General features: G+C 35.9%; 1 protein-coding gene across 1 annotated transcript in view; it reads left to right on the forward strand.

Annotated features, from left to right (window-relative positions):
- COL4A5 (collagen type IV alpha 5 chain) overlaps positions 1-15,251 on the forward strand; it is a 257,711-nt gene that overhangs the window by 203,677 nt on the left and 38,783 nt on the right. The window contains exon 37 of the mRNA XM_016942896.4: positions 11,869-11,995. Coding sequence (XP_016798385.2) covers positions 11,869-11,995 — 127 coding nt within the window. The remainder of the gene's footprint in view (positions 1-11,868; positions 11,996-15,251) is intronic.

Consider the following 15,251-nt stretch of genomic DNA (forward strand, 5'->3'; position numbering starts at 1 on the left):
TGTGAGGCAAAAGCACCAGGTAACCTATAAAGGAAAACCTATCAGATCAACAGCAGAATTCTCAGCAGAAACCCTACAAGCTTGAAGGGATTGGGGCCCTATCTTCAGCCTCCTCAAACGAAACAATTATCAGCCAAGAATTTTGTATCCAGTGAAACTAAGCATCATATATTAAGGAAAGATACAGTTGTTTTCACACAAACAAATGCTGAGAGAATTCACCACTACCAAGCCACCACAACAAGAACTGAGGAAAGGAGCTCTAAAACTTGAAACAAATCCTGGAAACACATAAAAACAGAACCTCTTTAAAGCATAAATCACATAGGACCTACAAAACAAAACTACAAGTTAAAAGGCAAAAATAAAAACCCCAAAATACCAAGGTACGCAGGCAACAAATAGCATGATGAATGCAATGGTACCTCACATCTGAATGCTAACATTGAGTGTAAATGGCCTAACTGCTCCACTTAAAAGATATAGAACTACAGAATGGATAAGAACTCACCAACCAATGATCTGCTGCCTTCAGGAGACTCACCTAACACATAAGGACTCACATAAACTTAAAGTAAAGGAGTGGAAAAAAGCCTTTCATGCAAATAGACACCAAAAGCAAGCAAGAGTAGCTATTGTTCTATCAGACAAAATAAACTTTAAAGCAACAACAGTTAAAAGAGACAAAGAGGGACATTCTATAATGCTAAAGGGCCTTGTCCAACAGGAAAATATCACAATCCTAAATATATATGCACCTAACACTGGAGTTCCCAAATTTATAAAACAATTACTAATAGACCTAAGAAATGAGATAGACAGCAACACAATAATATTGAGGAACTTCAATCCTCTACTGACAGCACTAGACAGGTCATCAAAACAGAAAGTCAACAAAGAAACAATAGATTTAAACTATACCTTGGAACAAATGGACTTAACAGATATATACAGAACATTCCATCCAACAACCACAGAATACACATTCTATTCAAAAGCCCATGAACTTTCTCCAAGATAGACCATATGATAGGCCATAAAAGAAGCCTCAATAAATTTAAGAACATTGAAATCATGTCAAGCACTCTCAGACCACAGTGGAATAAAACTGGAAATCAAATCCAAAAGGAATCTGCAAATACATGGAATTTAAACTTCCTCTTGGGCCGGGCGTGGTGGCTCACGCCTGTAATCCCAGCACTTTGAGAGGCCAGTTTGGGCAGATCACCTGAGGTCAGGAGTTTGAGACTAGCCTGGCCAACATGGTGAAACCTTGTGCCTACTAAAATTACAAAAAATAGCTGGGGATGGTGGCAGGCACCTGTAATCCCAGCTACTCGAGAGGCCAAGGCAGGAGAATCACTTGAACCCAGGAGGCGGAGGTTGCAGTGAGCCGAGATTATGCCACTGCACTCCAGCCTGGGTGACAGAACAAGACTCCGTCTCCAAACAACAACAAAAAAAAAAAAAAAAAGAAAGCAAAGAAAAGAAACATGTTCCTAAATGAGCATTGGGTCAAAAACGAAATCAAGATGAAAATTAAAAAATTGTTTGAACTGAACGATAATAATGATATAACCTATCAAAGCCATTGGGATACAGCAAAGGTGGTGCAAAGAGGAAAGTTCTTAGCCCTAAATGCCTACATCAAAAAGACGAAAAGAGCACAAACTGATATTCTAAGGTCACACCTCAAGGAACTAGAGAATCAAGAACAAATCAAATCCAAACCCAGCAGAAGAAAGGAAGTCACCAAGATCAGGGCAGAACTAAATGAAATTGAAACAAAAAAGAATTGCAAAAGATAAATGAAACAAATAGCTGCTTCTTCAAAAACATAAATAAAATTGGTAGACCATTACCAAGATTAAGAAAAGAAGAGAGAAAATCCAAAGAACATCATTAAGAAATGACACAGGAGATATTACAACTGACACCACTGAAATAAAAAAGATTATTCAAGGCCACTATGAACACCTTTATGTACATAAACTAGAAAACCTAGAAGAGATGGCTAAATTCCTGGAAAAATAAAACCCTCCCATCTTTTTTTTTTTTTTTTACAATTAGTATTAAAATGGGAAGCATATCTAGCTCCCAGATCTTGGTTACTTTTTTTTAAAATTATTATTATTATACTTTAAGCTTTAGGGTACATGTGCACAATGTGCAGGTTTGTTACATATGTATACATGTGCCATGTTGGTGTGCTGCACCCATTAACTCGTCATTTAGCATTAGGTATATCTCCTAATGCTATCCTTCCCCCCTCCCCTGACCCCACAACCGTCCCTGGTGTGTGATGTTCCCCTTCCTGTGTCCATGTGTTCTCACTGTTCAACTCCCACCCATGAATGAGAACATGTGGTGTTTGGTTTTTTGTCCTTGCCATAGTTTGCTGAGAATGGTAGTCTCCAGCTTCATCCATGTCCCTACAAAGGACATGAACTCATCATTTTTTATGGCTGCATAGTATTCCATGGTGTATATGTGCCACATTTTCTTAATCCAGTCTATCATTGTTGGACATTTGAGTTGGTTCCAAGTCTTTGCTATTGTGAATAGTGCCGCAATAAATATACATGTGCATGTGTCTTTATAGCAGCATGATTTATAATCCTTTGGGTATATACCCAGTAATGGGATGGCTGGGTCTAATGGTATTTCTAGTTCTAGATCCCTGAGGAATTGCCACACTGACTTCCACAATGGTTGAACTAGTTTACAGTCCCACCTACAGTGTAAAAGTGTTCGTATTTCTCCACATCCTCTCCAGCACCTGTTGTTTCCTGATTTTTTAATGATCGCCATTCTAACTGGTGTGAGATAGTATCTCATTGTGGTTTTGATTTGCATTCCTCTGATGGCCAGTGAGGATAAGCATTTTTTCATGTGTTTTTTGGCTGCATAAATGTCTTCTTTTGAGAAGTGTCTGTTCATATCCTTTCCCCACTTTTTGATGGGGTTGTTTGTTTTTTTCTTGTAAATTTGTTTGAGTTCATTGTAGATTCTGGATATTAGCCCTTTGTCAGATGAGTAGATTGCAAAAATTTTCTCCCATTCTGTAGGTTGCCTGTTCACTCTGATGGTAGTTTCTTTTGCTGTGCAGAAGCTCTGTAGTTTAATTAGATCCCATTTGTCAATTTTGGCTTTTGTTGTCATTGCTTTTGGTGTTTTAGACATGAAGTCCTTGCCCATGCCTGTGTCCTGAACGGTATTGCCTAGGTTTTCTTCTAGGGTTTTTATGGTTTTACGTCTAACATTTAAGTCTTTAATCCATCTTGAATTAATTTTTGTATAACGTGTAAGGAAGGTATCCAGTTTCAGCTTTCTACATATGGCTAGCCAGTTTTCCCAGCACCATTTATTAAATAGGGAATCCTTTCCCCATTGCTTGTTTTTGTCAGGTTTGTCAAAGATCAGATAGTTGTAGATATGCGGCATTATTTCTGAGGGCTCTGTTCTGTTCCATTGATCTATATCTCTGTTTTGGTACCAGTACCATGCTGTTTTGGTTACTGTAGCCTTGTAGTATAGTTTGAAGTCAGGTAGCGTGATGCCTCCAGCTTTGTTCTTTTGGCTTAGGACTGACTTGGTGATGCAGGCTCTTTTTTGGTTCCATATGAACTTTAAAGTAGTTTTTTCCAATTCTGTGAAGAAAGTCATTGGTAGCTTGATGGAGATGGCATTGAATCTATAAATTACCTTGGGCAGTATGGCCATTTTCACAATATTGATTCTTCCTACCCATGAGCATGGAATGTTCTTCCATTTGTTTGTATACTCTTTTATTTCATTGAACAGTGGTTTGTAGTTCTCCTTGAAGAGGTCCTTCACATCCCTTGTAAGTTGGATTCCTAGGTATTTTATTCTCTTTGAAGCAATTGTGAATGGGAGTTCACTCATGATTTGGCTCTCTGTTTGTCTGTTATTGATGTATAAGGATGCTTGTGATTTTTGCACATCGATTTTGTATCCTGAGACTTTGCTGAAGTTGCTTATCAGCTTAAGGAGATTTGGGGCTGAGACGATGGGGTTTTCTAGATATACAATCCTGTCATCTGCAAATAGGGACAATTTGACTTCCTCTTGTCCTAATTGAATGCCCTTTATTTTCTTCTCCTGCCTAATTGCCCTGGCCAGAACTTCCAACACTATGTTGAATAGGAGTGGTGAGAGAGGGCATCCCTGTCTTGTGCCAGTTTTCAAAGGGAATGCTTCCAGTTTTTGCCCATTCAGTATGATATTGGCTGTGAGTTTGTCATAGATAGCTCTTATTATTTTGAGATACATCCCATCAATACCTAATTTATTGAGAGTTTTTAGCATGAAGGTTGTTGAATTTTGTCAAAGGCCTTTTCTGCATCTATTGAGATAATCATGTGGTTTTTGTCTTTGGTTCTGTTTATATGCTGGATTACGTTTATTGATTTGCGAGTGTTGAACCAGCCTTGCATCCCAGGGATGAAGCCCACTTGATCATGGTGGATAAGCTTTTTGATGTGTTGCTGGATTTGGTTTGCCAGTATTTTATTGAGGATTTTTGCGTCAATGTTCATCAAGGATATTGGTCTAAAATTCTCTTTTTTTGTTGTGTCTCTACCAGGCTTTGGTATCCGGATGATGCTGGCCTCATAAAATGAGTTAGGGAGGATTCCCTCTTTTTCTATGGATTGGAATAATTTCAGAAGGAATGGTGCCAGCTCCTCCTTGTACCTCTGAAAACCCTCCCATCTTAAATCAGGAAGAATTAGATACCCTGAACAGACCAACAACAAGCAGCAAGCTTGAAATGGTAATTAAAAAATTACCAACAAAAAAATGTCTAGGACCAGATGAATTCACAACAGAATTCCGCCAGACATTCAAAGAAGAATTGGCACCAGTACTTTTGACACTATTCCACAAGACAGAGAAAGAAGGAGCCCTCCCTAATTCATTTTAGGAGGCCAGCATCAGCCTAATACCGAGACCAAAAAAGAAAACTGCAGACTGATATCCTTGATTAACATCGATGCTAAGATCCTTGACAAAATACCAGTTAACTGAACCCAACAGCATATCAGAAAGATAATCCACCATGAGCAGGTGGGTTTCATACCAAGGATGCAGTGATGGTTTAACATAGGTAAGTCAACAAATGTGATACACCACATAAACAGAATTAAAAACAAAAGTCACATGATCATTTCTATAGATGCAGAAAAAAAAATTCAACAAAATCCAGCATCACTTTACAATTAAAACTCTCAGCGAAGTCAGCATACAAGGGACATACCTCAATGTAATAAAAGCTATCTATGACAAACCCACAGCCAACATAGTACTGAATGGGGAAAAGTTGAAAGCTTTCCCTCTGAGAACTTGAACAAGACAAGGATGCCCACTCTCACCACTCCTCTTCAACATAGTACTGGAAGTCCTAGCTAGAACAATCAGACAAGAGAAAGAAAAAAAGAACATCCAAATCGGTAAAGAGGAAGTCAAACTGTCACTGTTTGCTGACAATATGATCGTTTACCTCAAAAACCCTAAATACTCCTCCAGAAAGCTGCTAGAACTGATAGAAGAATTCAACAAAGTTTCTGGATACAAGATTAATGTACACAAATCAGTAGCTCTTCTTTACACCAACAGTGACCAAGCAGAGAATCAAATCAAGAACTCAACCCCTTTTACAATAGCTGCAAAAAATAAAATAAAATAAAATAAAATACTTGGGAATAGACCTAACCAAGGAGACGAAAGACCTCTCTACAAGGAAGACTACAAAACACTGCTGAAAGAAATCATAGACGACACAAACAAATGGAAACACATCCCATGCTCATGGATGGGTAGAATCAATATTGTGAAAATGACCATACTGCCAAAAGCAGTCTACAAATTTGACACAATCCCCATCAAAATACCACCGTCATTCTTCACAGAATTAGAAAAGACAATTCTAAACTTCATTTGGAACCAAAAAAGTGCCTGCATAGCCAAAGCAAGATTAAACAAAAAGAACAAATCTGGAGGCATCACACTACCTGAGTTCAAACTATACTGTTAAGGCCATAGTCACCAAAACAGCATGGTACTGGTATCAAAATAGGCACATAGACCAATGGAACAGAATAGATAACCCAGAAATGAACCCAAATGCTTACAGCCAACTGATCTTAGATAAAGCAAACAAAAACATAAAATGGGGAAATGACACCCTTTTCAACAAATGGTGCTCGGTTAATTGGCTAGTCACATGTAGGAGAATGAAACTGGATTCTCATCTCTCACCTTATACAAAAATCAACTCAAGACGGATTAAGGACTTAAATCTAAGACCTGAAACTATAAAAAATCTAGAAGATATCATTGGAAAAATCCTTCCAGACATTGGCTTAGGCAAAGATTTTATGACCAAGAGCCCAAAAACAAATGCAATAAAAACAAGATAAATAATTGGGACTTAATTAAACTAACGAGCTTTTGCACAGCAAAAGGAGCAGTCAGCAGAGTAAACAGACAATCCACAGACTGGGAGAAAATCTTCACAATCTGTACATCTGATGAAGGACGAATATCCAGACTCTACAACGAACTCAAACAAATCAGTAAGAAAAAAAAACAAAAAACAAAGAAACAATCTCATCTAAAAGTAGGCTAAGGACATGAATAGACAATTCTCAAAAGAAGATATACAAATGGCCAAAAAACATATGAAAAAAAATGCTCAACATCACTAATGATCAGGGAACTGCAAATCAGAACCGCAATGCAATACCACTTTACTCCTGCAATAATGGCCATAATCAAAAGATCAAAAAATAGTAGATCTTGGTGTGGATGCGGTGATCAGGGAACACTTCTACACTGCTGGTGGGAATGTAAACTAGTACAGCTACTCTGGAAAACAGTGTGGAGATTCCTTAAAGAACTAAAAGTAGAACTACCATTTGATCCAGCAATCCCACTACTGGGTATCTACTCAGAGGAAAATAAGTCATTATACAAAAAAAAGATAATTGCACACGCATGTTTATAGCAACACAATTTGCAATTGCAAAATTATGGAACCAACCCAAATGCCCATCAATCAAAGAACTGATAAGCTGTGGTATATATACATATATACAATGGAATTCTACTCGGCCATTAAAAGGAATAAATTAATGGCATTTGCAGCGACCCGGATGACATTGGAGACTATTATTCTAAGTGAAGTAACTCAGGAATGGAAAACCGAACATTGTATGCTCTCCCTGATATGTGGGAGCTAAGCTATGAGGACGCAAAGGCATAAGAATGATACAAGGGACTTTGGGGACTTGTGGGGAAGGGTGGGAGGGGGGCAAGGGATAAAAGACTGCAAATACGGCACAGTGTATACTGCTCGGGTGATGGGTGCACCAAAATCTCACAAATCACCACTAAAGAACTTACTCATGTAACCAACTACCACCTGTACCCCAATAACTTATGGAAAAATAAAAAAACAAGCAAACAAAAACCAAAGTGTGCTATCCCATACACTGGAATATCATTTGACAATTTTAAAAGATGATGTACTGATACATGGTGTAAAATGGATGAACCTTGAAAACATTATGCTAAGTGAAATAAGCAAGGCACAAAATAGCCACATATCATATGATTTCATTTATATGAAATGTCCAGAATAGGCAAATCTGTACAAAGAGAAGGCAGATTAGGTTTTGCTAGGGCTTGGAGGGAGTGAGAATGAGAAATGACTGCTAATGTGTACAGTTTCTTTTAGGGGGAAATGGAAAATTTTCTAAAATTAGATTGTGATGATGGTTGTACAATCCTATGAAGATACTGAAAACATTGAATTGTACACTTTAAGTGGATGAATTGTATGGTATATAAATTATATCTCAATAAAGTTATTTTAAAACAATGCACATTATAGAAAATCTACAAAGTTTCTGCTAATAACATGTAATGTTTTTAGTTGTCTTTAAATTACTATCTTTATTTTAGGATGTTTTTAGTTCTAGAATCCTGAGATTTGATGAACAAATGGGTGTGACTTTCCTCACAATTAACTTTGGGCACATTTTAAGTAATTGTATGTGCTGTGATTACTAGAACTACACATGCTGTGCTAGTATGGAATAGCATGATTTATGAATCATATTTTTTCTTTAATATTTCTTTAGTATTTTGAGCCACTTGTAGGCTCATTGAGCTGATGTTTGGAGCAATTTGCTATTATGCCTATCTTGCATGGTAAAGGGTAGTATAGAGCTCATTATCTTTTAAGATTAGTTCATATTCTTTTTCTCTAAGTTCATCATTACCTTAGACATACTACTATTGAATTTCATGTGGTGGCTTTGGCCTGCTCAGGCAGCCTTGAGCCATTATTTATCAGTTTGTTACTGTTAGCTTAACATTTCACTACTGGGAAGAGCTAAATAACATGCAAATTTGAAGGTCTTATTGTATAATTCCTTTTCTAGATAATTAAAATATTAATGGTTGCTCAATGGATATAAAGCTTCAGTTATGCAAGATGAGTAAGTTTTACAGATCTGTTATACAATATGGTGCCTACAGTTGACAGTACAGTATTTTTCACCTTAAAATATGTTAAGAGGATAGATTTCATGTTAAGTGCTCTTACCACAACCCCCCGACACAAGAACATGAAGAAATTTTTGGAGGTGATGGATATGTGTAGTACTTTGATTGTGCTTATGGTATCATGGGTATATGCATATATCCAAACTCATAAGTATGTATGCATTATGTGCAGTTATATATATAAATTAATAAAGCTTTAAAAAAGTATCTCTGCATGCACTTTTAAATTTCCCTCTGTTAATATTCTGGGTCTAAAATAGAACCTATTTATGGTTTTGTTCATGGTCTTTAATCTCTAAATACAGATAAGGTTGTAAAAACATTAACAATTATGTGGGAACCACAACTTCCAACTGATGGACTACTCTTGTAATATTATTCTTGCATGAAGCAAGATATGATGTTTACTCTTTCTCCTCAAATATTTTCCTTTTGTTGTCTTTTTTCCCCCCAGTGGCAATGCTTCTCTAGTTTTACAGTGGAATGCAAGAACAAAAGTGATTAGCTTTTTTACCAATAGATGTCTTCTGTTCTGTAAAATGGGGCAAGCCTGTAAGTTTATTCTGAATTTTAGGTTATAGTATGGAATGGAGGAGAAGATGCTATTACTAGGACATAGTAGAGATTGGCTATGATCCAAATACCATTACATTACAATTTGAATCTTAACAACAGAGAAGATATCAAATTGACTCCTTTTTCTACGTGATACAATACAGTGACCTTGAAAGCAGTTCCAATTTCAGGCTTGTCTTTTCAGTGTTACTATAGTCATTAGATAGTTTCACAATGGTAAATGTGACTTATTAGGTATGAGATATTTCATTTTCAGAATTATATCAAAGCTTGACATTAGAACAGATGTAGATATTTGCAGCTGTGTGTCCGAGTCATTCAAATCGCTTCTACCTAGAAGTGCAAATAGATTTGAATTTTCCTTTCTCAGAGTGATTTGTGTCCAGTTTGTAGATTTTCTGAGCACTGTCTTCTTTATCTCTTCTTGCTTTCCTTTTTTGAAACTCATTGTTTTCAATGAGTTTGTGTGTGAATAATAAAAGGCTAGATAAAGCTTAAGCTAGCAAATTTCAGTGTTTTTTTCAGAAGCCCTAATAAAATATTTACTTTATTTTTAAAAGGTACTTGGTTTGAAGGAGTAGGGCCATAAGAGTGATTACAGAAACGGTATTGAGGGCAAGTGCTGGCTGAACTTAGAGACTGGGCTTACAGTAGTCCCCCCTTACCAAGGGGGATACATTCCAAGACCCCCCGTTGGATGCCTGAACCTGTGGATAATACCTAACCTTTTACATACTGTGTGGTTTTTTTTCCATCTGGTAACAGAGACAGCTACTAAGTGACTCATAGACAGGTAGTGTTTATAGCATGGATATGCTGGGGAAAGGAGTAGTTCAGGTTTCGAGAGGGATGGAATGGGACAATGTGACATTTTATCATGCTACTCAAAATGGCGTGCAATTAAAAACATAAATTATTTATTTCTGGAATTTTCAATATTTTCAGAACACAGGTGACTGAAACCATGGATAGCAAAACCATGGATAAGGAAGAATTTCTGTACTTTTAGAATTTAATGTACTTTAGTATCATAAATAATCCAGAGTTTGCCTTCTGCCTTTCAGATTTACCACTAGCAGAATATTGGAATTTTTTTCTTGTTTTTTATTTTGGTATATACATTTAATTTTTTCATGAATAACAAAAAGAATCATGACAGTTTATTCAAAGGTTTCCCATGTAAACACCTAAGATGGGACCAATTCAATCCAAAATTTAATTGTATACCTATTATGTGCCTCAAAATGAACTAGATATTTGATTTACAAGGTTCAGAAAAAATGTATATATTCCCAGCCCAAGATTCTTAATTTTTTTAAATAATAGGATGTAAGGAAAAAGAGACTTTAGTTTAAAGAGCTATTACCATAATGCAGAAACATGAGTCACAAATAGATCTTACTCACCTGCAAGTGTATGTACTAAGTGAGGAAGGAAGTATTCAGTAGGTGATGTTGAACACTAGCACCTTATTGTAAAGGTCCTGATCTTCATGCGCAGAGCAGTAAGCCCTGCAGTAGAGATTTAGTGTTAAGGTATATGTTGCCATTGTTATTGAGAAAAACTTGTTTTAATTGTGAAAGTGGGTATGAATTCTTCTAAGGCTCTATTGGAAAAAACCTTAATGCAAATATTCATTGAGCAAAAACGGTTATACATATGTGAATTATCTCTTACCCAAAATAAACTTTCAATGTAATTAAGGAGTTAAGACTTGCATATATGAAGCCATTGTAGACATGACAGAGTAAGAACCTACCCTAACCTCTTGGGGTAAACTCTCTTTGCCCAGGAATGCTTCATGGAAGAAGTAGGATTTTTCTTTTCTTGTTAAGAGGCAGGGCTCCCTCTGTCATCCAGGCTGGCCTGTAGTGGCATGATCACGGCTCAATATAGCCTTGACCTCATAGGCTGAAGCCATCCTCCCACCTCAGCCTCCTGAGTAGCTGGGACTACAGGCATGCACCACTACGCCCAGCTGATCTTTTTTATTTTTTGTAGAGACAGAGTCTCCCTTTGTTGCCCAGGCTGGTCTTAAACTCCTGGGCTCAAGCAATCCTCCAGCCTTGGCTTCCCAAAGTGCTACAGCCACAACACTCAGCCAGAAGTGGGATTTTAGATGCCCACTGAAGAATTGATAGACTTCCTTATGTTACAGTGAAAATCACCTTTTTCAGTAGAACGTACTATAGCTTTTGGTTGACATGTGTACTGGAAGCAATGAATTGCATTATGGCACAGTAGGAATGATAAACACAGGTTCTGAAGTCAGACTGTTTGAATCCAAATTCGGATTTCATCACTTACTAGCTCCATCACTATAACATAGGAATAATAACAGTATCTTTCTAATCGGGTTGTTAAGGATTAATGAGAATAATACATCTACATACTGTGAGAATAGTATGGGCTATGTAGTCTGATTGACTACATAGCTGATTGTAGTCTGGTTCAAATCCCAGTTCTGCCACTTACACAAACCTTAGGCACTTGGCTTCTCAAGATTCAGTTTTCTCATTTATAAATGGAGATAATGAAGCCTAACTCACAGAACTGTTGTGATGATTAAATGAAGCAATTTACATCAAGTACTTACTGGAGTGCCTGACATATAATAAAAGCTCTATAAATAATGTTATGTTCTTATACAATCTAAGTCGTGTAGAGACTTCAGTATTATCTTTTTATTCGTGTTTTCAGGGTGAGCCTGGTCTGCCTGGATACCCAGGGAACCCTGGTATCAAAGGTTCTGTGGGAGATCCTGGTTTGCCCGGATTACCAGGAACCCCTGGAGCAAAAGGACAACCAGGCCTTCCTGGATTCCCAGGTAAAATTTCTTCTCTTAAATGCTTCCTTCTTTCCTTCCTTATCTACTCCAACCAGTATCACAGAGCAGCTTCTTATTTGGCAGACTTATATTTTATTTCCCAATCAGATACTGACTAGCAACATAATCTCAAACTATCTCTTTACCTTTTCTTTGCCCAAATTTATTTCTATATAAAATGAGAATGAATATTACTGACTCAGCAGGACAATATCCTGTGGACAGAGAGACTGTTTGGTGGAGCATTTTTCAATCTTTGACTGCTAGCCACAAATCACTTAAGAAGCCTTGCTATTTTTGTAGGTGATAATATATACTTCCAAGCCTCTGCCTGCAGCTGATTATCTTAGAAAGGTATGCCCAGGCACACTGCTGGTAGCGGTTGGTAGAACAATCATACAGTTCCTTCAAATGGCAAGGATTGAGTCATTCAAGTAAGACATTAGCACTATAGTCAATTATGTAGCCTGAACTAGATTATTATAGTACCTGCTTGTTTAGGGTTGAATTTATTTTTTGCTTGTTTTTTGAATTACACAGTGGCATGGATGAATGAACCTTTCCTTTTTATTGAAGTGAAGCATACATGTAGTAAAGTACACTTAAGACTATAGATGAGTTTTTACCTAAGTACATATATGTCTTTGAATTGACCATATGTATCAAGATATAAAATAGTTTCTTCATCCCATGAAGTTTACCCATGCCCCTACGCCCCCCAACCCCGAGGTGACCACTACTATGACTTCCATTACCATCAGTTAATTTTGCATGTTATTGAAATTCATATAAATGAAATCATACAGTGATCCTTGTATCTGGCTTTTTTCAGTCATCATTATGTGTAAAAGATTCATTTATTTTGTTACACGTGTCAGTAGTTTGTTCTTTATCATTGCTATGCAATATTACATTGAAGAATGTACCACAGTCAATTACACATTCCCCTGTTGATGGACTTTTGGGTTGTTTCCAGTTTGGGACTATTATTTTTAAAAATGCTATTAACATTCTTTTACATATCTTTTGATAAACATATACATTGATTTCTCTTAGACAAAAACTTAGTAGTAGAAATACTGAATCACAGGGTAGGTGTACATTGAACTTTAGTAGATGCTGCCAAACAGTTTTCCAACGTGGTTTGTAAATTAGTTTCAACAGCCATGTATGAAATGTCCAGTTCTCCAATTGCCCATGTCCTCACCATCACTGGGCAGTGTCGGTCTTAATTTTATCTGTTTTGATGAGTATGTAGAAGCATCTAATTGAGGTTTGAATTTACATATTCCTAATGAATAATAGTATTAATCATCTTTTTATTATACTATTGGCCATTTGGATAGCATCTTTTTGAAGTTTCTTCTTAAGTACTTTTGTTCATTTTTTATTGAATTGTCTGTCCTTTTTCAAATAGATTCAGAGTAGTTCTTTATATACTCAAGATATGAGTCCTTTGTCAGATACATATATTGCAAATCTATTCTCTGTGCCTCAGATTTGCCTTTCCTAATGCTGTTGTGTAATGAACAAAAGTTGTTAATTTTAATAAAATCCAGTGTATCAATCTTTCCTTTCATGAATAGTGATTTTTTTATCCAATTCAATAAATATTTGTCTATTTGAGGTTATGGAAATAATCTTCTTATTTTTATAACATGTTTCATGTTTAAACTTTCATATTTGGCTTATGAGCTATCTCAAATAAAAATATTTTTACAGTGTGAGGTAGGGGTCAAGGTTCATTTTTTTTCCAGCACAGTTATCCAATTGCTCCCTACACTATTTTTTTTTTAAAGAACCTAAACGCATCCAATAAATTACAGTCACACCTTTGTAAGAAAGCCAAATGACTGTACATGTGGTGGGCTATTTCCAGACTCTGTGTACTGTTCCAATGGTTTATTTTCTATTGCTGCTTTAACACAACACTGAATTACTGTAAATTTATATTAAGCCTTGAAAAATGGTGGGTCAGTACTAGAAATTTGTTTCAGTTTTTTAAAGCTTGTCTTGGCTATTCTAATTTTTTTGCAGGGGAAATCAGTTTATCAATTTCCATTTAAAGTATCTGTAGGGATTTTTAAGTTTGCAATAACTCTCTAGGTAAGGTAGAGGAGAATTGATATTTTGACAGTATTCAACCTTCCAATGAAATGAACATGTTATCTCTCCATTTATGTAGGTATTGAGTTTGATTTAACAATATGCTGCACTTTTTGTTTTGTAAATCTTGAACATATTTTATTAAATTTATCTCTGGAAATTTGATGCTTTCTGGTGACATTTAAATCATATTGCTTTTCCCAGTTCATCTTCCAGTTGTTTCTTGGAAGTATATGGAAATAATTGACTTAGGAATATTGAAATAATATATGAGAAAATTGCCAATTTCACTTTTTAAAATTCTGAGTTTGTATAATTTTTTGTTTTATAAAATATCACCTTAGATATTTTTATTTCTTCTTTTTCATTTCTTTATACCTTTTATTTCTTTTTCATGCTTAATTGCACCAGTTAGGACCTGTAGTGCAGTGTTTAATAGAAGTGGTTATAGTCAACATCATTATCTTTTTTCTAAACTCAGAGGGACAATGATTGCTATTTTTCCATTAAATGTAATGTTAGTGCCAGGGTTTTGGCACATATATTTTACTAAATTAAGGAAATCCCTTTCTATTCATACTATAATGGGAATTTTTATAAAGAATGGATGCGAGTTTTATCAAATTCTTTTTCTGAATCTACAGAGATGATAATTGTTTTTTCTCCTTTACTCTTGATATAATGAATTACACTGATTGATATTTTATGTAAAAATAACCCTGTATTCTTGGGATAAACTCCAAGATGGTCATACTGTACACATTATCTTTAAGTATTGTTGGACTGGATTTGCTGTTTTTTAAAAAATTATACATGGCCATGAGAGAGATTGGCCTACGATTTTCTTTTCTCATAGTGTCCTTGTCAATGTTTTAGTATAGGGATTTGCTGGCCTCATGAGCTGGGAAGTATTCCCTCTTTCTCTATTTTTTCTTTAAATGTTTCATAGAATTCACCAGTTAAGGAATCTGGATCTGTAGTTTTCTTTGTAGAAACCTTTTTAAATTACAGATTAAAAGTCTTTAACAGTTATATTACTATTCAGATGATTTATTTTTATGTCAGTTTAAATACATTGTGTTTTTCAAGGAAATTGACCATTTCATCTAAATTGTCAAATTCATTGGCAGAAAGTTGTTGATAATATCCT

The sequence above is a fragment of the Pan troglodytes genome, chromosome X (assembly GCF_028858775.2).
Source record: "Pan troglodytes isolate AG18354 chromosome X, NHGRI_mPanTro3-v2.0_pri, whole genome shotgun sequence".
Classification (NCBI taxonomy): domain Eukaryota; kingdom Metazoa; phylum Chordata; class Mammalia; order Primates; family Hominidae; genus Pan; species Pan troglodytes.